We start from the raw sequence: 24,747 nt of genomic DNA, 5'->3' as shown, positions 1-24,747 counted from the left end.
GAGCAGCATGCCTCAGACAAGATTCTTGGGCAGAGGAAACAAAGCATCCTAGGGTATTTCAAGTTCATGGCCACTCCAACAGCTAGTGGCCAAGCCAGCTTTTCAAGACCTTTCTAAAATTCCTGTTTTACCCTTTTACCTCCTGTACATTAAATTCAATGCTGTTTCTGTTGACAGCTAATGGAAAAAAGGGGGAGAAAAGCTAACAAGCTGCCAGATACAGATAATTCTGAAGTAGTAAGACGAACATGACTGTCAGGCCAAGAAGCATCTTATATTGACTAACTGATCATAATGTGTTATTCACATTAAACAATAGGGGAGGTCAATAAAACATCTAAGGGGTTCATATTTATTGGAGTAGAGATAAAATTCTGGCTAATCTCCGGGTCAGAAATACTCACACTCAAGATCTTCTAGACCCTCTGAAATGAGATTCTTGGACACAAAGTGTGGTAATACAACCTCCAACTGCTTTTCACACAGGGACCCATCTGTCTACTACGAGATACAGGCCAGCCTTGCATACTGGCTTGGAATAACTGTATGTTTATTACAATTCCTGTCATGGGCCTCTGGACCAGCTGAGCGCTCATTCAAACTACAGAGTCTTTGAGCCAGTATGCGATATAAAGCAGTAACACGAAGCTGCCCAGAGATTGCAGAGTATGCACCACGCCCAGAGAGGAAGGGATTCCCCTCCGTGTGCTCACCCATTAATGGGAGATGTGTGCTGACGAGAAATGTCAGGACCATTGTTGCTAACACACCCGTGCAATCACCAGGTTACTGCCCAGCTCCATGCCCTTGCCAGCAGCCTGTGTGCACTCACACTTCAGGGCTACATGCTGACCACCGTCATGATTTCACACACTTGTGTAAAGAGACTCAGAACAAACTTCTGGATGAGCCCGGCTCATTCTTCCCCATTTGTCCATTAGGGGAGGAAATTAAGTTTTCCCAATAGGCCACCTTACTTAAGTCGGGAACAGTCTGAGCTTTAGATGAGCATTACAGCAGAGAAGCTCTAACAGAAAATGTTTTCCTTTCTCATCTTGAGGCCTGTGAAATGTTGACAAGGTCCAATCTCAGAGGGGAAGCTGAGGCCCCAGGACGTTAAAATAACTGAGCCAAGGTGAAGCCTACCCTATAACTAACTTCACAGGAGGCCTTATTAACAAGGGAGGGTGCTCCCTCCCCGAACTGGCCTGCACTTTCCCCGGTTCCTCACTCCATTTCTCTCCCAACTTCTAGGCCGGTTGTCCCACATAGACCTAACTGGCAACTGTCCCCTGCACCTGTGGTGACAAGCTCCAGCTATTTCCTGAAGAAGCAGAGGTCCAGCATTTCAGGTTTTTGCCAAAATGCCCAATACCTGCAGATGACTTAAGCTAGCCAAGACAAGTTTTTACACAACTCTAGGAAATTGATCTGGGAATGGTAAAAAATAGAATCCTCAAATCCTATTTCCTCCCTGTCCCCCTCCCACAAGGCTCGGTTCAAGGGAATGTAAGGGCTTTCCATTTCTTAGGAAAATGCCAAGTTTTACTGGAACACAGGAATACTCTGAACTCAGGCAGGAACTTCTCAGAAGGGATCCACCACATGTCTGCGAAGAATTCGGGCTCAAACGTCTCACACGTGCCGCTCGGCAGCCGGCGGCACCCACTGTTTGACTCTGCGCCCCAAGAAGTCTCGCTTGGCGAGGGGACAGCGCGTCTCCGGGTCTGGCCCAGGTTTGGAAGTTTGTGAGCTCCTCGCCATGGGAGGTTTTGGAGCCGCTTTCCAATGCGCTCCCACAACTCTTAACTCAGCGCCCACTGCAGCAGCGTGACGCTTCTGCTCTGCGAGAGCCGGGCGCCCACACACACGTGTTGTGAAAACACACTCCTCATCGGGGACCCTCCTATTTCGCGTGCCCCTGGGCTTTGGAATTCGCTCCCCAAGCCGCGGGAAACGGCAGGGCGCGGGCAGTGGGGGCGCCGGCGTCCCGCAACAGAGGCCAGCTGGAGGGACGCCAGGTGAGGCGCACGTCGCGAGGGGATACTCACCGGGACCGCTGCAGCTGCTCCAAGGCGCTGGTGCTGCCCCCCTGGCCCGGCTGCTCCAGGGAGCAGTAGTTCTGCGAGGTCTGCCTGGAGAAGGCGATGGGCAGGATTCCCTGAGTGAACGAGTTGAGGCGGCCCCGACTGCCACTCCCACTCCCGGGGGCCCCGGAGCCTAAGAAGGCGGCCGCCGGCACCTGCACACCGCTAAAGGCATCGTCCTCCTCCAGCTCTTCCAGCCCAGCGCCCCCGCGCCCGTCAGGCAGCTGCGGCTGAGCGCAGGCGGCGGTAGGCGCCGCCCGGGGCGGCTGCAGCTGCTCCCCCGACGCCCGGCCCGCGCCCAGGGGGCTCGCGAAGCCCCGGGCCGCCGCGGGACCCGGCACCGTCGCGTGGCCGCCGGGGGCCATGGGCAGCAGCGGCGACGGATGCGGGAAGTAGGGGCCCGATCCGGCGACTGACGCCGCCGTGCCCGCCGCGGCGAGCGCGTTGCAGCCGCTCCGCTCGGCGGCGGCGAGCAAGCTGAGCCGAGTCCTCGCGCCGCAGGCGCTGCTGGCGCCGGGCTTGGCCGCGCCGCTCTCCTCGCCGCCGCCGCACTCCTCGTCCGGCAGCGGCGGCCGTCCGTCCAGCGAGATGTTGGTGAGGAAGGAGAGGGCAGCCTGGCGGCGCCGCGGGTCCATGCGAGACTTCCTGGGGGGCTCGGGCGGCGGCGGGGCCGGCGAGGCGGCGGGCGGGGGCTGCGGCTGCTGCAATCCTGCGGGGCCCGCGGCGTCGGTGCCGGCGCAGCTGCTGCTGCAAGCGGCAGAGCCGGCGGTGGCGGCCGCTGCCGCCATTGTGTCCGTCTGCGGCGATGTTTCCAGCGGCGCCCGAGTGCTAAGCGGCGGGCGCGAGCGCCGGTGACCCGGGCTGGGCAGGGCGAGGGGCGCGGGCGGCGTGCGCGGCGGTCCGGCCCCCCTGCGGGCGGGCCATGCTGGCCCCTCGGTGCTCGGGCGCGCGGCTGGCGGGCTGGCGGCCGGGCAGTGCGGCCCCGGGCCCTCCCCGCAGCTGCGGTCTCCGGCTCCCGCGCCCGGGCCCCGTATTTATAGGTGCGCGCGCCCCGCGCTCGCGCTCCGTGGCGCTCTTCGCAATAACACAGTATCACGTGTGGGGAATGAAACCTGGGAGGAAAACAAAGCCTCCCGCGGAGGCAGGCGGCGGGGGACGATGGGCCCCGGAGGAGGAAGGCCGAGCGAGTGGCGAGGCGGAGGGCCTGCCGGGCTGTCCAGGTCGTCCGAGCTTCCTGCGGGACCCTTGGTGGCTCCCCGGGCGCGCGGGAGCCAGCAAAGGGAGGCAAGCGTGTTTCCCCGCCGCGCTCGGTCTGGGAACTGGGAGTGCGAGCAGAACCCCGTGAGTCACGGCGTGAGGAGGTGTACCCGGGAGACTTGTGGGTCTGCAGGACAGTTACTTGGAGCGACTCAGTTACTTAAGAGCCTATTAACTTATTAACCGGACCCCGCGCTTCCCTCGGCCTCAAGAAATACGTCCTAATTAATAGTTATATGGGCAGATTCACTACCCGTTATGTGGACAATCCCACCTGAAAGCTGTGAACCACCACTGAGGTTATGTCTCATTCATTCACCGGCTGAGGTTGCAGCCCGTGAGATAAATGCAAGCCCCGGAGTGCAGAAGTGCCCAGGCAGGGGAACACCTTCAACGTGGCCAGGCTAATTTACACATCCGCATTTGATTGGTGCTGACCCTTTCCATCTCTTTCTTAGCCAAGGCCAACATTACTCTGGCCTCTAAAATGTGCTCCGTTTCTTACGACGATCCAGGTAAGCTAAAATGGTCTCACACCCTTTCCTCCTTGTCACCTTGCCAATTTTTGTGGATTATGATCTCTTCTTCCATATAAACTGGGAACAGTACGGACAGTTACTTACTGTCACTCATTTCATAAACATCCATTTGACACCTACCCTGGCTTCTACAAGGATGGGCTCCTGCCCGAGGACTTACTAACTCTTCCAGAGCTGCAAGTCCGGATCTGGCAGGAGTCATAGAACGCTGCACCCAAGCCCGCCCAGCAACAAATGCCTGTCCTGGCTGGGGAAAGAGGGGAGAACCAGGAGCGATCTGAAAACGTGTGCCGGTTTTCCTGTGCGGTTTGGGTCACTTACCAAATGCAGGAAGAAACAATTGCCACACCGAATTAAGCCCGGTGACATCTAAGAAAACTCTATACACACTTTTCTGAGGGAGAAGCAACGTGTTTAAGATCAAGGGATTAGTTTAACTAAAGGTTTAAATTCAGCCCTGGAGCCAAGGGGTAACTCTACTTTGAAATTCCACTCCATTTCAAGTTCAGGAACGTAAATTGAGTAATGGAGAGCAAACACACGCTATCCTGAGAGGTGCGGCCAACCTGGAGTATGAGATACCGGTGAGTTTCAGGTTACATTTGCTTAGGACAAACATGGCAAATGGCCCTTACATGAACAATTGCTCATATTTTATTTTATGTCGTTTTTTAGGCCTTTTGAAAAAGTGGAGCCTGGCTTCTATTTATAGCAGCCCTACAGCAGTTAAGTGGAAGCTTGGTGACCAGCTCTGTGAAATTTCATTAGGATCTTAATTATTTTGTTTAACTAACTACCTTGAGACTTTCAAGCCACTTTATTACAATTAACTTAATTTACATGACCACTGGCTCTGTTGTGCTGGCAGACAGTGTTAAATAAATGACAGTTCTTGTTAAAGGAAGAACTATTTTTTTATTATAAAACTGATCAGTGCTGCTTGCCCAACAGAGAAGATAAGCAAAGAGAAGAATTTAAAAAGCATTTGTCATCTCCTTCGGAAATAAAAAACTTAACTGTTAGGTTTTTTATTTCTGCTCCCAGTGTATTTTTAAACAAAAACTAAAGCAGGCTGTTTAAATATTGTGAGTTTTGCTAGCCATGTTGCAATCATCTTTTCGCCTACAATAGTCTATAGCATCATTTTCATGACTGCATAGTGTTCAGTTTGGTGGAGAGAATGTAATTATTAAGCCTGTGCCCTACATTGAACATTTACATTGTCTCTGCTCCTGCTTTTACAGAGAGAGTGGTGATGATATCCTTAAATCTGGCCACCATCCAATACTACCTTCTGAAGTTAAGCTGGGGCAAATGGCATATCATGTTTTTAAGGCTTCCCATTGCAGAAAGTTCCTCACATGCTTGCCAGCACTGGCTATTAAATTTTTTTCATCAATATTCATTTCTTTGCTCATTTGTTATATATAACTATTTGCCTATTTTCAGTGTCAAATAGGCAAACTGATTTCAAATGCTTATTAAAGCATCTAAGAAGAATCAGTATCTAACCTCCACTATGCTCCTATGATCCTCTTAATGGAGATCATGAGAGATCCAATTTACTGTTCACCTACTGTTTCCCAGCCACAGAATATTTATAATCTTTAGCCCTCTGCAAGGGGGCAGGCAGTGCATTGTCATCAACAGTGCAGAAAAATTAGGCTCAGAAAAAATTATTTGCCCAAGGTCACCTAGGTCTTAAAGTGGCTAGGCAGGCATACAAACCTTAGCCCAAGACCCATGCATGTTCTTATGCCCTCTGCTGGTGAGGATGTTTCATGAGTGGGGATCTGTCTCCAGATTTAATCTTACCTTTGTATTTCAGAGTCACCCATAATGAAGTAGTACAAGTCTTGGAGGAAAAGAATCTGGGTTACAAGAGCAAGTCTTTTAACCTTCAGGCCAGTTTCCTTTGTGGGTTATTCTGAGATACAAATGAGACTGCACGAGAAACATTTCATAAACTTTAAAGTACTTCTTAAACATGTCGATTCTTACAAGAACCATCCTAATCTATTCCAATTTCATTGATTTCTCACCTATTTATTCATTGATTGAATATTACTGAGCAACTTATAGCACTGTCTTGCTACAAAAGTGGTCAAAAGACATATTTTGGCTTTAGCCCTGGTGTACTTTAGAGTGAAAACCATGGAAAACTAAAGCTTAGGGCACTTTTAAATAAAAATGCAAGGCAGACTGATTAAGTGATCAAAGGAGCAATCAGACAGGGACTGTAAATGTTACCAGAATATGAAGGAAGCTTTACTCTGAGGCGAGGCCTGAGGGGGAAGGCTTGAGCTGTAGTCAGGATTTAAACCAACCTAGGCAATGAGGAAAGAGGAGGATACCCTAGGATGAGAAAGTTCTGCTTGTAGATTCCTAGTGGATAGCAGGTATGGAGGACTGGAAATGTAATTCTTGGCCGGCCAAGGCTTTGTTTTTCCATTTATTTTCCTATTACTCCTTCCAAGCTCCCATTCTAAAACCTTTTTCGTATGCACCAACTGTTTTGACTGACACATACAGAGTCAATTTAAAAAAGAAAGAAAAAGAACCTCCAAGAAATCCCTGACCCTTAAAAAAAATAATTCAGCAAACAAAGAAGTGTGAAAATTAGCTTAGAGATGAAGTAGCTATCACTCATAACAGTAGCCATCTGATGCGTGGAGATAACAAGGGGGTCCATTGCCAGCTTAGGTATGCTTGTGACCTTTTGGAGTCCCAGCTTGGAAAATTACAAGCTTTTTGTGTTTGTTGCCTCATCTCTAAAGGTAGGCTTAGCACTATTTTACCCTGAAGAGTTGTCAGGATTAACAATAATGTAACTTATGTAACTAGCAGAGTATATTAAGTAGGTAGCTGTTATTAGAAAAATGCAAACTATAGAAGGTGCACATAACAAAGGCCAGGATATTTTAGGTTCTGGGTTTTTGTAGTTTGCACTAGACCTGCCAGGTAGACAGGACCGTGAGAAACTTCAATGTCAGCTCTAGTTCAGATCAGATTATTTCAGTGCATGTTCCATAAAAATGCCCGCTGCTGCCTGCTGCTAGAACACTCACTAGACTAGTAGATCTAAAATACGGGCAGAGTGCTGGTGAGAAAACTGCTGCTTTCCTCAATCAAATGAAAGTTAGATTCGACCAAGACTAGAAATGGAGAACATCCAAGAAAGAGGTGGTCCTCAAAGCTTCTCTTTACCCTGAGGGTCACCTTCCCCAGGGGTACTTGTGATCATTTCTGTTGGCCTGAGAAAAGGAGAGGGAGAGATGGGGAGGACAGGGGACTCATTGTTTTCCCCTAGACAATTTGGCAGAGATATCTTAATTTCCTTCCTTAATTTTTCCAGGACTCCTGAGACCAAACCAGATACAACATTTAAATAAGACTTGACTAGAAGTTCAGGGATATTTCATGAAGAAATAAACTCAGTGAGTAATATACAACCACATATAGCAGCTTATAAAATGTGACTTACTCAGTCGTCATCCCAGTATTTGCTAAATGCCGATCCCGTGTGTGGTCTGGGTTAGGCTCTATAAACACCAAGAACAGGATGTGACCCATTCCTGGAGCTCTCAAGCTAATAAAGTTATGGTAATATTTTCACCATAATACATCAAGTACTTTAAAAAGAGATGCACAGCATTCAACACCAGCACACCTGCTAGAGTAGAGCCTTTGCCCCCAGCACCACCATCTAGGACACCCTCTTCTCCCTGCGTGGGCGAGCTGATGCTCCTGCTGCTTGCCATAATCCCCTCCTCCACGGCTGCTCTTCTGGCCTGAAGGACCTGCCCTGCGCTCAGGGCTTGGGACCAGCAGCCCCTGACCTGTCCTCACAGAAGCTCAAATAGGACCATTTTGCCTCTGGACCCCTCACACTACGTGGAGGAAGGAGGAAAAGTGATATTTTACCACAGTACCTGCTAGGATGTTGGAGGGCCTTCAGGCTTTTATAACCTGTATGAGAAGCTGAGAAGAAAGGGCCATGCGGTGTGTCCATGGACTGTGTGAACAGTCACATAAGCTTGTGTTACTGATTCCCCAAGGACATAGTTCAAGCAAGAATGGATTTAGATACCCAGTCAGTCTGGGAAGCCTTCCTCATCCCCACGGTGATATGCAAAGACATTATTTAAAACTCTTCAAATTTCCTCTGATTCATCATATTTCTCCCTTGGATGCAGCCCAGCCAGTTGGTGAAAGAGGGAGGATGTCCTTCACAGTGAAGGGGTCCATTCCACAAGCATTCCACGTGGGGGCGCAGCCAAAGGGCACAGGCTTGGGTTTGCAGATCCCAGCTCTCTCACTAACTAACCCTGTGACCCGTTCCCCATCTCAAGACTGGAGCAGATCCTACCTACCTTGCATGGTTTTTGTGCAGATAAACCATGGCATGTGTAAAAAGCACACAGTGGGAGCTTATGAGTGGTAGCTCTTGTCATTATCTAAGGGACTCCAGAGAAGCATGCTGCTGAGCAGGTGAGCAGTTGAAGTTCCATTCCACTGTGGAAGGCATCATTTACCATGGGAGAAACCAGGCATCAGACTGTTAGGAAAATACATTTCAGATGCTTCCATGAGAGGTCCTCAGTCTCCCAAAAGGGGATTGTTCATGTCCAAAACACCACCCATAATCTAACTGCAGAATGTTTATGATATTGGCATGTTAAAGAAAAGCAATGAATTTTCTTTATTGTATTACCTTTCTACTTAAATCATAACAAATTCTTGGGTTTTTTTTTTTGGAATTATATTGGTATACCTGAATAAGCAGCTCAAGGACAAAGAAGAAAGCACATCTCCTATAATTAGTTTCTGAACATGCACCTTACATAGGGCCTGCACACAGGCGCCCTGATGAAGGTCCCTCTAGATGCTGCACAAATAGGCAGGCCTACAGGGCTCTGTGTTTCCCAGCAGAACAGCATTATTTTATAGTGTTTGCATTTGTTCAGGTCATTCGCACACCAGAATGGGGTAGATGTGGACCAATTCTGTGGGAAGCATTACCACTTTGCCTGCCACTTGGAAATTCAGCTGGACTAATCAGTGGTCCATGGTGACCTTCACTGCTAGGTGGGCAAACTGCATAAAGCAACAGCTCACAGAAAGTGCAATGCGAATGCCTAGCAATAACTTAAAGGAGAATTAAGAGTGATGGACATTCCTAAACAGCTGGTGGAATGGCAATTGGAATAACCTTTCTGGAAAGTCGTTTGGCAATATGTATAAAGAGCCTTAAAAAGTTAACGATTGACAGCATAGACTTTGCAGTCAGACTGAACAGGTTAAATTTAGGCCCCACAATGCACCGCTATGTTTATTGCTGTATTATTTACAGTAGCCAGGATATGAAAGCAACCAAAGTGCCCATCAACAGATGAATGGATAAAGAAGTAGTACATACATACAATGGAATACTATTCAACTGTAAAAAAGAAAGAAATTCTGCCATTTTTGGTAACATGGATGAGCCTAGAGGGTATAATGGTCAGTGAAATAAGTCAGGCAGAGAAAGACAAATACCATATGATTTCACTTACATGTGGGATCTAAAAACAAAACAAACTAAAGATAACAGCAGTAGACTCACAGACACTGAGAAGTGACTGATGATTACCACAGGTGAAGGGTTGGGTAGAGGGGAGAAATAGGAGAAGGAGACAAAAATAAATAAATAAAAATTTAAAAATAAACAGAATTAAACAGTGAGAAAAAAATGTGGACCCCACTATCATGGCTTGGGACATGTGAGCCTGTTATTCAACTGATTTGTGCTTTGGTTTTGTTCCACAGATGGGAAGAACTTTATCATCTGTGAAATGGGAATGAAACTATCTACCCTTTGGCACTGTTAGGAGAATTCAGTGCAGCACAGGTACATGGTAAGCACTCAAGAAATATAGTTACTGTAATACTCCCAAGGAGCTATTGAGAAACAAGGTCAAAGATTTATGCACACAAATATTCACTGCAACATTTTAAAAATAAAACTAGAAAAAAGAAACCCAAATGCAGAACAATGGAAAACTAAATTATGGTTCACTCAAACAATGGAATATTGTTCTTCTATTTAAAATAAAAACAACCTATCTTTACCAACCTTCTTCATGACATGAAAAATGTTTTTTGAAACAATGCTTACCAAATAAAACAGAATAGAAACTTGATAGGTCACAATATGTCAACTTGGTAAACAATGGATGGAATTGTTTTAAATACTAATATGTCTAAAGGCTATACATGTGACCAGAAGGTTAAATCACAGGCTTCTATGGTAACAGTGATTTTTATTTGCTTCTTTTTGCTTATCTAAGTAGAAATAACCACGTGCTCCTTTTAAAACTGCCTTCTGATGAGCAATTTTAAAAATATTTTTTAAATATGTGGAAATAAGTCTTGAAAGAAAATAAGCCCAAACATGTAAATGGTGAAATTATCGGGGACTTTTTTCAGTTCCTTTAGGGATATTAGGAGACTGATAGCTTTCTCTGCCACAGATGGGAAGGACATGGTTAGGCAGAGAGGAAGAGGAAATGCCTTTTGGTGGGGGTGAACCAGCAAGGATGAATCAAGGCGCAGTCAGGGATAAGAAAGGGAATACTTTTGGGAAGTGGCTGGCAATGAACAGACCTAACAGAATAGCTACCTCAGAAGCGTTTGTACCGAATCATGGGAGATAAAGCTGCAAAACAGTGTATAGGGTCAGATCTTGAGACCCCCTGAATCTGAAGTAAGGAATGTGAACCTGTAGGTATTACAGAACCTCGGATGTTTTTTTAATCAAGAAACAAGGTGTGTAGAAAGCCAACGAAGGGAGCCCTAATTTGGCAAATGTGCATACGGGGTGTAACAGAGGCTAAAGGAGCAGAGAGAGGTTTTTATTCATTTTTCTGTTTATGCATTTATTCATCCAGCATACACTGAGCTTTGCTGTATGCCATGCTCTCTGCTAGGCACTCAGAGTAAGGCAAAGTCCCAGGCTTCAAAGAGTTAACAGCCTGCTCAGAAAATTGGGGCAAGAGAGCTGAGGGAATGGGGTGTGTTCCCTTTTACATGCAAGCCCTGAAATGGCCATTTCTAGAACTAGCTTGAATTCTCACCACAGCCCTGCTATTTATCCTATTTGACAGATAAAGAGACAGAGGCTTAAAAAAGTTAAGCTTGTTGACGTGCCTCTGGCCACACAGCTGCTCCCTGGATCCTGCCTCCCGTAATATCTTAGGGTGGAGGTCTGTGTCAGCAGCGGACAGCCAAATCCTAGGGGTCAGAGAGGCCTCACAGAGGAGGTGACACTTGAACTTGGACTCTAGTGTACTTGTGAGAGGGCATTTCAGGCCCTGCAGAGGCCCAAGGGCAATAACCTTAGGACTCTATTACAACAATTCAAGCCCAAGGCAGTAAAACTTGGAATTGGCAACGAGAATGGAAAAGGGTCAAGTGTGAGAGACACTGAGAAGTCAGCTTCCAGATTTCCAGCTGCAGTTCCTGAAACTTGAAAGTACCCTAGGGGGTGGGGAACAGATGAGGGGTGAAATGCTGGCTAAATGTCAGCAAGAGCTCCTGTTCTCACCTTCACGCAGGGGCCCAATGGAAAGGCTAAGATCTTACTTTTCTAAATCACACTTTGATTCATCCTTTTCAGGCTTTGCAGCTATAGTGGCACAATCCCCAATTTAGTTACAGGTGGGTTCCCACAGTGGATGGCTGAGGACTCTGGCCTCTAGAGCCATAATCACACACTCTGTTGTGCCCTTTGAGACAGAATTCTGGTCCCCTTTTGGGATATACCCTAGAAAAGGCTTTGGAAACAAACCATTCCAGGATTAGGCCTATTTCAGCCATTTTCTAGGGTCCCTTTGATTGGAGGTGACAGAAACCCAAGTCAAAGGAGCTTAAGAGAATTTATTCTAAAGATATAGGAAGGTCTCAAGGAACACAGAAACAGGAATACAGCTGAAACCCGGGCACACAGAGAACTGTGAACTTGAACCCTTGAGGACTGGCCCCCTATCCTTCCTCAGCGCCTGATTCAGGCCCCATCATCTCCCTCTGCGGATTAGGTTCCTCTACTTCTCTAGTCCATGGGACAGGAAATGGGGCCCCTAACAGATTCCCACTTTTATAACTTACAGAGCCTGGTCCTTCTAGCTTAAAACTTCAAATTTACAAGGAAAGACTGATTAGCCAAGCTTGTATGCAGGCCCTGTACCAGTCAGCTTGGCTAACAGTCATTCATTCCCCGGAGCAGATGGATGGGGTGTACAGGGTGGACAATTCCCAGAAGGAAAGTGCTGAGCAGATAAAATAATAGGAGTCTAGCCTATCAGGGCCCTTTCTTAACTTCTCCAGGTTTTATTTCCTTGCTTGGGAAATGGAAATGCACTATCCACCCTGGAGGTTATTATTGTCAAGACGTCAAGACTTTCCACCAAATGTCCCCAAAACAGAAGAGATTATACAACAGCCTGCTGGGTCAGCTGCTGAAGCTTGAACAGGACATTTCTTTGAGGTCTTCTTTTTTGCTTAAAAAGCTAAAAATTAACTGTGGAAATTTGTATATGATAAAACTGACATCTCAAACCAGTAGAGAAAAGAAATTATTTAATCAATGATGTTGGGACAACTGGATCCCCAGTTTGAAAAAAATTAAAAGCAGATCCCTTCCAGTTTATACCAAATTAAATTCCTAGTGGAAAAAAGATTTAAATGCAAAAAGTGAAATTATGGAAGTACTCAGGAAACATGCACAAGACTATAGCAAAAGGACTCCCTCAGAACACGCGCTCATGGTTTTAGTTCAGCACGGCAACCCCAGCGCCGAAGCCCTGCTTAGCACAGAGTCAGAGCTCAGTAAACTGTTGGTGGACAGGATTAATGAGAAAATATTTTTTTTTTGAGAGGGCATCTCTCATATTTATTGATCAAATGGTTGTTAACAACAATAAAATTCAGTATAGGGGGGTCAATGCTCACTGTACAATCATTAATCCATCTCAAGCCTAATTCTCGTCAGTCTCCAATCTTCTGAAGCATAACAAACAAGTTCTTACATGGTGAACGAATTCTTACATAGTGAATAAATTCTTACATGGTGAACAGTACAAGGGCATTCATCATAGAAACTTTCGGTTTTGATCACGCATTATGACATAAACAATCAGGTCAAATATGAATATTCGTTTGATTTTTGTACTTGATTTATATGTTGATCCCACATTTCTCCCTCTATTATTATTATTATTTTTATTTTTAATAAAATGCTGAAGTGGTAGGTAGATGCAAGATAAAGGTAGAAAATATAGTTTAGTGCTGTAAGAGGGCAAATGTAGTTGATCAGATGATCAGGTGTGTGCCTATGGACTAAGTATTAATCCAGGCTAGACAAGGGCCGCAAAACATCCACGGGTGCAGAAGATTTCTTTCAAAGCAGGGGGGGTGAGGTTCTGAGCCTCACCTCTGTTGATCCCCAAATTCTCACCTGATGGCCCCCCTGCGACTGTGCCTGTCTTAGGTTGTTCCTCCCTTGAGGAATCTTACCCGTCTCTGGCTAACCAGTCATCTTCCGGGGCCATACAGGGAGATGTAAAGTTAGTAAGTGAGAGAGAAGCCATATTGTTTGAAAACGTTAGCTTTTTACTTCTTTGCAGATTTATGCCCTGTGGCTTCTATGCCCAGCACTTGTCTCGAGGTATCTTTACCACCTGGAGGAATTATGATGCTCGGTAAATTCGATATGAGGCATGAATTCTATTTAAGGGTTGTAATTAGGAAGGAAGATGAAAAGCTATAGATGTAGAATATGGAAGAAAACATGGGAAGATTGATTATTTCTTTGACATATCTTCTTGTAGAGTATCTTAAGTATGTATAGGTTTTAAACTACTAACTAATTTGCACACACATATTAACATAATAGGAATACGGTGACATAAACAAAGCAAATCTATAATTACCAGCCATCTCCAGTGAAGCCAAGAAAACCATTTAGGCACCCTAGGCATTTGTGAAAATTTGTCTATGATATGATGGATATTGTCCAGCTGTGCTTGAACAGTCTGAGAGAAATCAGACAAATTAAAGCAGCCCATTTCTGGGATCTGTTCACATCCCATATGTTCTTTTAACCGTAGATAGTCTATAGTCATAAGATTTTGGAGTGCTACAACTTGCACCCCTCCCAACTCCTGGTTGAGTTCCAACAGTACAGATCCGGTCAAATTTGTTGTCTCACTGTATGCACATGCCAGCCTAGACATCTCCCTCCTCATTCCTATGGCAAGTCCAGGAGACGGTGGGCTGGATGCAGCCACAACCGCAGCATCGTCCGGATCCCTGTGGAGGCTTTTTGATGATCATCCCCCAGCACAAGTCCTCCAGAGAGTGCTGATGCCGGAAGCTCCTCCTCATATCGTATCTTAATTCATTTTCTGGGTATCCGAGCTAGGCCTTGATATTCTGCATAGAAACAAAAAGACCCTTTGCCCACACTTTGACATGCCGTCTATACCACTGTGCAGAACTCATTGGAGGTCAGCACACAGTAACTGCTTTTTTTTTTTTTTTATTAAGAGAAAGGAATATTATCAGAAAAGAGTACCTCCATACCTGATCATCTGACACCCTTTAAGTGATCAACATTAAGGATATTTAAAGCATGCGTTGATCTTTGATTTACCAATAGTTTTATCCTATCAAGGAGTACTCCCCCTTTTCTTTCTTTCTTTTTTTTTATTTTTTTAATTTTTAATCTACACTTACATGAAGAATACTATGTTTACTATGCTCTCCCCTATATCAGGTCCCCCCTAACAACCACATTACGGTTACTGTCCATCAGCTTAGCAAAATGTTGTAGAGTCACTACTTGTCCTCTCTGTGTTGTGCAGCCCACCCTCCCCTTTCTCCCTCCCCCCCATGCATGCTAATCTTAATACCCCCCTTCTTGTTCCCCCCCTTATCCCTCCCTGCCCACCCATCCTCCCCAGTTCCTTTCCCTTTGGTACCTGTTAGTCCATTTTTGGGTTCTGTATTTCCACTGCTGTTTTGTTCCTTCAGTTTTTCCTTTGTTCTTATACTCCTCAGATGAGTGACATCATTTGGTATTTCTCTTTCTCCGCTTGGCTTATTTCACTGAGCATAATACTCTCCAGCTCCATCCATGTTGCTGCAAATGGTTGGATTTTTCCACTTCTTATGGCTGAGTAGTATTCCATTGTGTATATGTACCACATCTTCTTTATCCATTCATCTACCGATGGACATTAAGGTTACTTCCAATTCTTGGCTATTGTAAATAGTGCTGCAATAAACATAGGGGTGCATCTGTCTTTCTCAAACTTGATTGCTGCGTTCTTAGGGTAAATTCCTAGGAGTGGAATTCCTGGGTCAAATGGTAGGTCTGTTTTGAGCATTTTGATGAACCTCCATACTGCTTTCCACAATGGTTGAACTAATTTACATTCCCACCAGCAGTGTAGGAGGGTTCCCCTTTCTCCACAGCCTCGCCGACATCTGTTGTTGTTTGTCTTTTGGATGGCAGCTATCCTTACTGGTGTGAGGTGATACCTCATTGTAGTTTTAATTTGCATTTCTCTGATAATTAGTGATGTGGAGCATCTTTTCATGTGTCTGTTGGCCATCTGTATTTCTTTTTTAGAGAACTGTCTGTTCAGTTCCTCTGCCCATTTTTTAATTGGGTTATTTGTTTTTTGTTTGTTGAGGCGTGTGAGCTGTTTATATATTCTGGATGTCAAGCCTTTATTGGATCTGTCATTTTCAAATATATTCTCCCATACTGTAGGGTTCCTTTTTGTTCTATTGATGGTGTCTTTCACTGTACAGAAGCTTTTCAGCTTAATGTAGTCCCACTTGCTCATTTTTGCTGTTGTTTTCCTTGCCCGGGGAGATATGTTCAAGAAGAGGTCACTCATGTTTATGTCTAAGAGGTTTTTGCCTATGTTTTTTTCCAAGACTTTAATGGTTTCATGACTTACATTCAGGTCTTTGATCCATTTTGAGTTTATCTTTGTATATGGGGTTAGACAATGGTCCAGTTTCATTCTCCTACATGTAGCTGTCCAGTTTTGTCAGCACCATCTGTTGAAGAGACTGTCATTTCCCCATTGTATGTCCATGGCTCCTTTATCAAATATTAATTGACCATATATGTTTGGGTTAATTTCTGGAGTCTCTAATCTGTTCCACTGGTCTGTGGCTCTGTTCTTGTGCCAGTACCTAATTGTCTTGATTACTATGGCTTTGTAGTAGAGCTTGAAGTTGGGGAGTGAGATACCCCCTACTTTATTCTTCTTTTTCAGGATTGCTTTGGCTATTCAGGGTCTTTGGTGTTTCCATATGAATTTTTGAATTATTTGTTCCAATTCATTGAAGAATGTTGCTGGTAATTTGAGAGGGATTGCATCAAATCTGTATATTGCTTTGGGCAGGATGGCCATTTTGACGATATTAATTCTTCCTAGCCATGAGCATGGGATGAGTTTCCATTTATTAGTGTCCCCTTTAATTTCTCTTAAGAGTGACTTGTAGTTTTCAGAGTATAAGTCTTTCACTTATTTGGTTAGGTTTATTCCTAGGTATTTTATTCTTTTTGATGCAATGGGGAATGGAATTGTTTCCCTGATTTCTCTTTCTATTGATTCATTGTTAGTGTATAGGAAAGCTACAGATTTCTGTGTGTTAATTTTGTATCCTGCAACTTTGCTGTATTCCGATATCAGTTCTAGTAGTTTTAGAGTGGAGTCTTTAGGGTTTTTTATGTACAGTATCATATCATCTGCAAATAGTGACAGTTTAACTTCTTCTTTACCAATCTGGATTCCTTGTATTTCTTTGTTTTGTCTGATTGCCATGGCTAGGACCTCCAGTACTATGTTAAATAACAGTGGGGAAAGTGGGCATCCCTGTCTGGTTCCCGATCTCAGAGGAAAAGCTTTCAGCTTCTCGCTGTTCAGTATAATGCTGGCTGTGGGTTTATCATATATGGCTTTTATTATGTTGAGGTATGTGCCCTCTATTCCCATTTTGCTGAGAGTTTTTATCATGAATGGATGTTGAATTTTGTCAAATGCTTTTTCAGCATCTATGGAGATGATCATGTGGTTTTTGTCTTTCTTTTTGTTGATGTGGTAGATGATGTTGATGGATTTTCGAATGTTGTACCATCCTTGCATCCCTGGGATGAATCCCACTTGGTCATGGTGTATGATCCTTTTGATATACTGTTGAATTAATATTTTATTGAGTATTTTTGCATCTACATTCATCAGGGATATTGGTCTGTAATTTTCTTTTTTGGTGGGGTCTTTTCCTGGTTTTGGTATTAGGGTTATGTTGGCTTCATAGAATGAGTTTGGGAATATTCCCTCTTCTTCTATTTTGTGGAACACTTTAAGGAGAATGGGTATTATGTCTTCTCTGTGTGTCTGATAAAATTCCGAGGTAAATCCGTTTGGCCCTGGGGTTTTGTTCTTGGGTAGTTTTTTTATTACCGTTTCAATTTCTTTGCTCGTAATTGGTTTGTTTAACTTTTGTGTTGGGAGGTGGTATTTTTCTAGGAAGTTGTCCATTTCTTCTAGGTTTTCCAGCTTGTTGGCATATAGGTTTTCATAGTAGTCTTTAATAATTCTTTGTATTTCTGTGGAGTCTGTCTTGATTTTTCCATTGTCATTTCTGATTATGTTGATTTGTGTTGATTCTCTTTTTCTCTTAATAAGTTTGGCTAGAGGCTTATCTGTTTTGTTTATTTTCTCAAAGAACCAGCTCTTGGTTTCGTTGATTTTTGCTATTGTTTTATTCTTCTCAATTTTGTTTATTTCTTCTCTGATCTTTATTATGTCCCTCCTTATGCTGACTTTAGGCCACATTTGTTCTTCTTTTTCCAGTTTTGATAATTGTGATGTTAGATTATTCATTTGGGATTGTTCTTCCTTCTTCAAGTGTGCCTGGATCGCTATATACTTTCCTCTTAAGACTGCTTTCGCTGTGTCCCACAGAAGTTGGGGCTTAGTGTTGTTGTTGTCATTTGTTTCTATATATTCCTTGATCTCTATTTTGATTTGTTCATTGATCCATTGATTATTTATTAGCATGTTGTTAAGCCTCCATGTCTTTGTGAGCCTTTTTTTTTTCTTTGTAGAATTTATTTCTACTTTTATACCTTTGTGGTCTGAAAAATTGGTTGGTAGAATTTCAATATTTTGGAGTTTACTGAGGCTCTTTTTGTGAACTAGTATGTGGTCTATTCTGGAGAATGTTCCATGTGCACTTGAGAAGAATGTATATCCTGTTGCTTTTGGATGTAGAGTTCTATAGATGTCTATTAGGTCCATCTGTTCTAGTGTGTTGTTCAGTGCCTGTGTGTCCTTACTTATTTTCTGCCTGGTGGATCTATCCTTTGGGGTGAGTGGTGTGTTGAAGTCTCTTAAAATGAATGCATTGCAGTCTATTTCCCTCTTTAGTTCTGTTAGTATTTGCTTCACATATGCTGGTGCTCCTGTATTGGGTGCATATATATTTAGAATGGTTATATCCTCTTGTTGGACTGAGCCCTTTATCATTATGTAGTATCCTTCTTTATCTCTTGTTACTTTCTTTGTTTTGAAGTCTATTTTGTCTGATATTAGTACTGCAACCCCTGCTTTCTTCTCACTGTTGTTTGCCTGAAATATGTTTTTCCATCCCTTAACTTTTAGTCTGTGCATGTCTTTGGGTTTGAGGTGAGTTTCTTGTAAGCAGCATATAGATGGGTCTTGCTTTTTTATCCATTCTATTACTCTGTGTCTTTTGATTGGTGCATTCAGTCCATTTACATTTAGGGTGACTATTGAGAGATATGTACTTATTGCCATTGCGGGCTTTAGATTCATGGTTACCAAAGGTTCAAGGTTATCCTCTTTAGTATCTTACTGCCTAACTTAGCTCGCTTATTGAGCTGTTATATACACTGTCTGGAGATTCTTTTCTTGTCTCCCTTCTTATTCCTCCTCCTCCATTCTTCATATGTTGTGTGTTTTCTTCTGTGCTCTTTTTAGGAGTGCTCCCATCTAGAGCAGTCCCTGTAGGATGCCCTGTAGAGGTGGTTTGTGGGAAGCAAATTCCCTCAGCTTTTGCTTGTCTAGGAATTGTTTAATCCCGCCATCATATTTAAATGATAGTCGTGCTGGATACAGTATCCTTGGTTCAAGGCCCTTCTGTTTCATTGCATTAAGTATATCATGCCGTTCTCTTCTGGCCTGTAGGGTTTCTGTTGAGAAGTCTGATGTTAGCCTGATGGGTTTTCCTTTATAGGTGACCTTTTTCTCTCTAGCTGCCTTTAAAACTCTTTCCTTGTCCTTGATCCTTGCCATTTTAATTATTATGTGTCTTGGTGTTGTCCTCCTTGGATCCTTTCTGTTGGGGGTTCTGTGTATTTCCGTGGTCTGTTCGATTATTTCCTCCCCCAGTTTGGGGAAGTTTTCAGCAATTATTTCTTCAAAGACACTTTCTATCCCTTTTCCTCTTTCTTCCTCTTCTGGTATCCCTATAATACGAATGTTTTTCCTTTTGTATTGGTCACATATTTCTCTTAGTGTTGTTTCATTCCTGGAGATCCTTTTATCTCTCTCTCTGTCAGCTTCTATACATTCCTGTTCTCTGGTTTCTATTCCTTCAATGGCCTCTTGCATCTTATCCATTCTGCTTATAAATCCTTCCAGGGTTTGTTTCACTCCTGTGATCTCCTTCCTGACATCTGTGATCTCCCTCCGGACTTCATCCCATTGCTCTTGCATTTTTCTCTGCATCTCTGTCAGCATGTTCATGATTTTTATTTTGAATTCTTTTTCAGGAGGACTGGTTAGGTCTGTCTCCTTCTCAGGTGTTGTCTCTGTGATCTTTGTCTGCCTGTAGTTTTGCCTTTTCATGGTGATAGAGATAGTTTGCAGAGCTGGTACAAGTGACCGCTGGAAGAGCTTCCCTTCTTGTTGGTTTGTGGCCTTCCTCTCCTGGGAGAATAGCGACCTCTAGTGGCTTGTGCTGTGCAGCTGTGTGGAGACAGGGCTTCTGCTTCCTGCCCAGTTGCTATGGGGTTTATCTCCGCTGTTGCTGTGGGCGTGGCCTGGCTGGGGCTGCTCCTCCAAAATGGTGGAGCCCCATTGGAGGGGGAGTGGCTTGGAGGCTATTTATCTCCATAAAGGGCCTCTGTGCTCCCTGCTGCCCAGGGGGTTAGAGTGCTCAGAGATCCCCATCTTCCCTGCCTCTGGTGTAAGTGACCTGTCCTGCCCCTTTAAGACTTCCAAAAAGCACTTTCCAAACCAAAACAACAACAGCAGCAATGAGAGAGGGAACAGAAAAAAAAAAAAAAAAGGAAAAAACACGCGATTTTTTTTTTTATTCCTCAGGTGCCGGTCCCAGGCACCCGCTCACTGGTCCTGCTGCCCTGCCTCCCTAGCACCAGGGTCCCTGTCCCTTCAAGGCTTCCAAAAAGCACCCGCCCACTGGTCCCGCAGGGAAAAACGCGGGATATTCTTTGTCCTCAGGCGCTGGTCCCAGGCACCCGCTCACCAGTCCCGCTGCCTTGCCTCCCTAGCAATGGGGTCCCTGTCCCTTTAAGGCTTCCAAAAAGCACTCACCAAAAAGAGAAGAAAGAAAAAAAAGGGGGAAAAACGTGCGATTTCCTCCGTCCTCAGGCGCCGGTCTCAGGTACCCGCCCTCCGGTCCCGCAGGGAAAAAAGCGGGATATTCTTTGTCCTCAGGCGCCGGTCCCAGGCAGCCGCTCACCAGTCCCACTGCCCTGCCTCCCTAGTACCGGGGTCCCTGTCCCTTTAAGGCTTCCAAAAAGCACTCACCAAAAAGAGGGAAAAAAAGGGGAAAAATGCGCGATTTCCTCGGTCCTCAGGTGCAGGTCTCAGGCACCCGCCCACCGGTCCCACAGGGAAAAACGCACGATATTCTTTGTCCTTAGGCGCTGGTCCCAGGCACCCGCTCACCCGTCCTGCTGCCCTGCCTCCCTAGCACCAGGGTCACTGTCCCTTTAAGGCTTCCAAAAAGCACTCGCCAAAAAGAGAAAAAAAAAAGGGGAAAAACGCGCGATTTCCTCCATCCTCAGGCGCCGGTCTCAGGCACTTGCCCTCCGGTCCCGCAGGGAAAAACATGGGATATTCTTTGTCCTCAGGCGCCAGTCCCAGGCACCCGCTCACCAGCCCCGCCGCCCTGCCTCCCTAGTACCGGGGTCCCTGTCCCTTTAAGGCTTCCAAAAACACTCGCCAAAAAGAGGGAAAAAAAGGGGGAAAATGTGCAATTTCCTCGGTCCTCAGGTGCCGGTCTCAGGCACCTGCCCACCGGTCTCACAGGGAAAAACACGCGATATTCTTTGTCCTTAGGCGCCGGTCCCAGGCACCTGCTCACCCATCCTGCTCCTCTGCCTCCCTAGCACCAGGGTCCCTGTCCCTTTAATGCTTCCAAAAAGCACTCGCCAAAAAGAGAAAAAAAAAAAGGGGAAAAACACGCGATTTCCTCTGTCCTCAGGCACCGGTCTCAGGCACCCACCCTCTGGTCCCACAGGGAAAAACGCGGGATAGTCTTTGTCCTCAGGCGCCGGTCCCAGGCACCCGCTCACCAGCCCCGCTGCCCTGCCTCCCTAGTACTGGGGTCCCTGTCCCTTTAAGGCTTCCAAAAAGCACTCGCCAAAAAGAGGGAAAAAAAGGGGAAAAATGCACGATTTCCTCCGTCCTCAGGTGCCAGTCTCAGGCACCCGCCCACCAGTCCCACAGGGAAAAACACGCGATATTCTTTGTCCTTAGGCGCCGGTCCCAGGCACCCGCTCACCCGTCCTGCTGCTCTGCCTCCCTAGCACCAGGGTCCCTGTCCCTTTAAGGCTTCCAAAAAGTACTCGCCAAAAAGAGAAAAAAAAAAGGGGAAAAACGCACGATTTCCTCCATCCTCAGGTGCCGTTCTCAGGCACCCGTCCAGCGGTCTTGTAGGGAAAAACACACGATATTCTTTGTCCTCAGGTGCCGGTCCCAGGCACCCGCTCACCGGTCCCGCCACCCTGCCTCCCTAGCAACGGGGTCCCTGTCCCTTTAAGGCTTCCAAAAAGCACTCGCCAAAAAAAAAAAAAAAACCGCTCCGGTTTCTTTCCACCCGCTGGGAGCCAGGGGGAGGGGCGCTCGGGTCTGGCTGGGCCGGGGCTTGTATCTTACCCCCTTCGCAAGGTGCTGGGTTCTTGCAGGTGTGGATGTGGTCTGGATGTTGTCCTGTGTCCTGTGGTCTTTATTTTAGGAAGATTTTTCTTTGTTATATTTTCATAGCTCTATGTGTTTTTGGGAGGAGATTTCCACTGCTCTACTCACGCCGCCATCCTGGCTCCCTGCCAGAAAATATTTTTTAATCACCTCAGTTGGAGAAAGCCTTTTGAAGTATAGCATACAACTCAGAAGCTATAAAAGCAAAAGTAAATTCAGCTACAAAAAAAAATGGCAAAGGACTCTCTGTGGTTATGGAGAGGGCAAACTAAATTAAAAAGACCAACTTTCCAGGCAGGAAATATGTGCAATTCATATCACAAAAGGTACCTTTCTTTTGTAGTTCAAGAAATCCTAAATATTGGTAAGAAATAAGCCAACAACCCAATAGGAAAATAGGCAAATGATATAAAGAAACATTCCCAGAATAAGAAATGCAAATGAGTCTTGAACACTAAAAATATTAAGTAAATAAAGGGTACTCAGCCTCCTTCGTGGCTTAAGAAAAGCAAATAGAAAACTCTAATGAGAGACAAGTTCTCACCTATCAGATTGGCCAAGGTCAGAAAGTCTGAGAACACATTCTTATCTATTGTATATTGGCTAAGCGATGAAAAAAACACCTATTCTGATACAGGAGAGATTTGCAGAGCTCTTCAGAGCAAGTGGACCATCTAGTATTTTCGGCAACCCACTTCTAGGAATTTGTCCTAGGGACATACTGACACGTGTACAAATGAAGAATATTCAGGGTTGTACTTGTTGCAGTGTAGTCTGTGATAGGAAAATACTGGAAATAACTACCATGTGGCTGGTTAACAAATTCTAGCACATCCATACAAGGTAATACTGTGCAACTGTTAAAATAATGAGATAACTCTACAAAAATGTTATGACAAGGTCTCTAAGATGTAGTGTTACCTGAAAAAAGCAGAGTAGTGTGTATTTTATGTGATCCTTTGTGCCAAAAAAGCAAAAACAAAAACCCCCACACTTGTACTATGTATAGATTATCACTTGGAGGATTCCTAAGAATCTGGGACTAGTGGTTGCCTCCTGGAATGGAAGCCAGGCTAAATTATCATTCTAAACTCTTTTATACCTTTCAAAGTTTGTTTCACACATGTATTACCTCTTCAAATAATAAACCAAGAAAAATGTGTGTTAATTTAGCATTTTGCTCCATAACATATCCATGACTAAGCTAATGTAAAAAATAACGTTAAATTACTTACTTTACACTAACTTTCCTTCCCCAGTCTTTGAGTGAAATTAACATTCTAGAAAGAGGAGACAATTCATGCTGGGACTTGGTCTCCTGGGCACACCAGCAAGCACCTGTTTTCTGAAGAGAACAGAACTTTGCAGAGAGTTTGGCTCCCCAAGGAGCTGCCCTGCAAATGGGAGTCCCGGTCTCGGTGGGAACGAACTTGTTCCTGGGCGAGGAGCTGGAGGGCTCTACCACTCCACTGGCAAGAACAAGAGGCTAACGAGTGCCATGCCCTAAGCAGGCCTTGGGGACATCGTCTCGGGAAATCCAAGGTTATACAGGGTCTGTGTTCTTTAGCCTAGTCCAGTGCCTGGCCCACAGTAGGCACTCAAAACAAAATGCATTTCTGGAATGACTGAACATACAAGAGTTACTCTCCCCTGAATGAGTGACAAATGCTGTTTGCAAGCTTTGGGGATACTCCCATAAGTAGGTGATCATTAACCTGGGGCTTAAAGAAGGAACCCCTCACCTAAGGGACAAGGGAAACAAAGTTGGCATTTCAGGTGGAAAGCAGCTTACCTTTGGGCATGAGAGTGGAGGGAAAGGAGCCTGGGAAGCTGGTGGTGCTAAGCTCAGTGTAAGATAAATTCTAGCCAAAATAAGCAGGCGAAGAGAGGCAACAAAGGGCCAGGCAGTTTATTTGAGCACCATTCCCGGGTGATATTCCCCCATCTGGCTATCACAGGCCGGGGAAGTCACACTCAGCAGGGCAGGCAGTGAGTTTTTAAATAAGTAGGGGGAGGCAGAGCTTAGATTTACAGCGGCGCGAGGATTGGCTAGCCTAAGGCACGTCTTTCAGGTTGGGAGGGGGCAGCAGCCGGGGACTTTGGCACATCATTAGTGTCCGACATGCTCACCCTTCCCCCCAGTGCCTTCAACCTTACATTCCAGCCTTTTGGTCATAATGGGTGATGACTTGATCTGGCTACTTCTGGCTGACAAGGGGTGTTATGGGGCAGGGGGTTCATAGCATGTAGTTACATTGCTCTGACTGCAAATATCTTGCCTTGCTTTTTCCAGAGGCTTTCACTTTATTCTGTCTAAGCTTATGGTCTCTGTCTTGTTTTCTCCTCTACAGATAGAGACTCTAGCTGCTGCTAGGGAAAAGGGACGATGACCGCTCTATCTGCTTTAGCCGAGAAGGGGCATAGTAAAGGGTGCAGCTAGGTTTCTATCACTGGTCAGTTGAGAGGGCTTCAGAAAGTTGGTGCTTCTATTCTGGGAGGACAAACTTAATGAGATTAAGAATGCATGGTTGAATATGAGAACTATAAGTAGTAAAACTTTAATTGAAATGACAGGAGTAAACTAAAACATCTAGAAAATCATAGCCAGGT

General features: G+C 45.1%; 1 protein-coding gene and 1 long non-coding RNA gene across 10 annotated transcripts in view; one reads left to right on the top strand and one right to left on the bottom strand.

Annotated features, from left to right (window-relative positions):
* CABLES1 (Cdk5 and Abl enzyme substrate 1) overlaps positions 1–3,098 on the bottom strand; it is a 109,867-nt gene extending 106,769 nt beyond the window's left edge. Inside the window, exon 1 of one of the 4 annotated variants that reach the window (XM_037017740.2) lies at positions 2,052–3,098. In XM_037017740.2, coding sequence (XP_036873635.1) covers positions 2,052–2,875 — 824 coding nt within the window. In that variant the 5' untranslated portion in view covers positions 2,876–3,098. The remainder of the gene's footprint in view (positions 1–2,051) is intronic. The other 3 variants (XM_037017734.2, XM_037017728.2, XM_017661407.3) reach the window with 3 other exon arrangements.
* Positions 3,099–3,680: 582 nt separating this feature from the next.
* The window catches only part of LOC118972329 (uncharacterized), a 42,377-nt gene continuing 21,310 nt past the window's right edge, over positions 3,681–24,747 (top strand). For 3 of the 6 annotated variants that reach the window (XR_012121179.1, XR_012121178.1, XR_012121176.1), the window contains exon 1: positions 3,681–9,780. This is a non-coding gene — a long non-coding RNA (uncharacterized lncRNA). The remainder of the gene's footprint in view (positions 9,781–24,747) is intronic. The other 3 variants (XR_012121180.1, XR_012121181.1, XR_012121177.1) reach the window with 3 other exon arrangements.

Source organism: Manis javanica, chromosome 9, assembly GCF_040802235.1.
Source record: "Manis javanica isolate MJ-LG chromosome 9, MJ_LKY, whole genome shotgun sequence".
NCBI classification, from domain to species: domain Eukaryota; kingdom Metazoa; phylum Chordata; class Mammalia; order Pholidota; family Manidae; genus Manis; species Manis javanica.
This window is presented reverse-complemented; position numbering and strand designations above follow the sequence as displayed.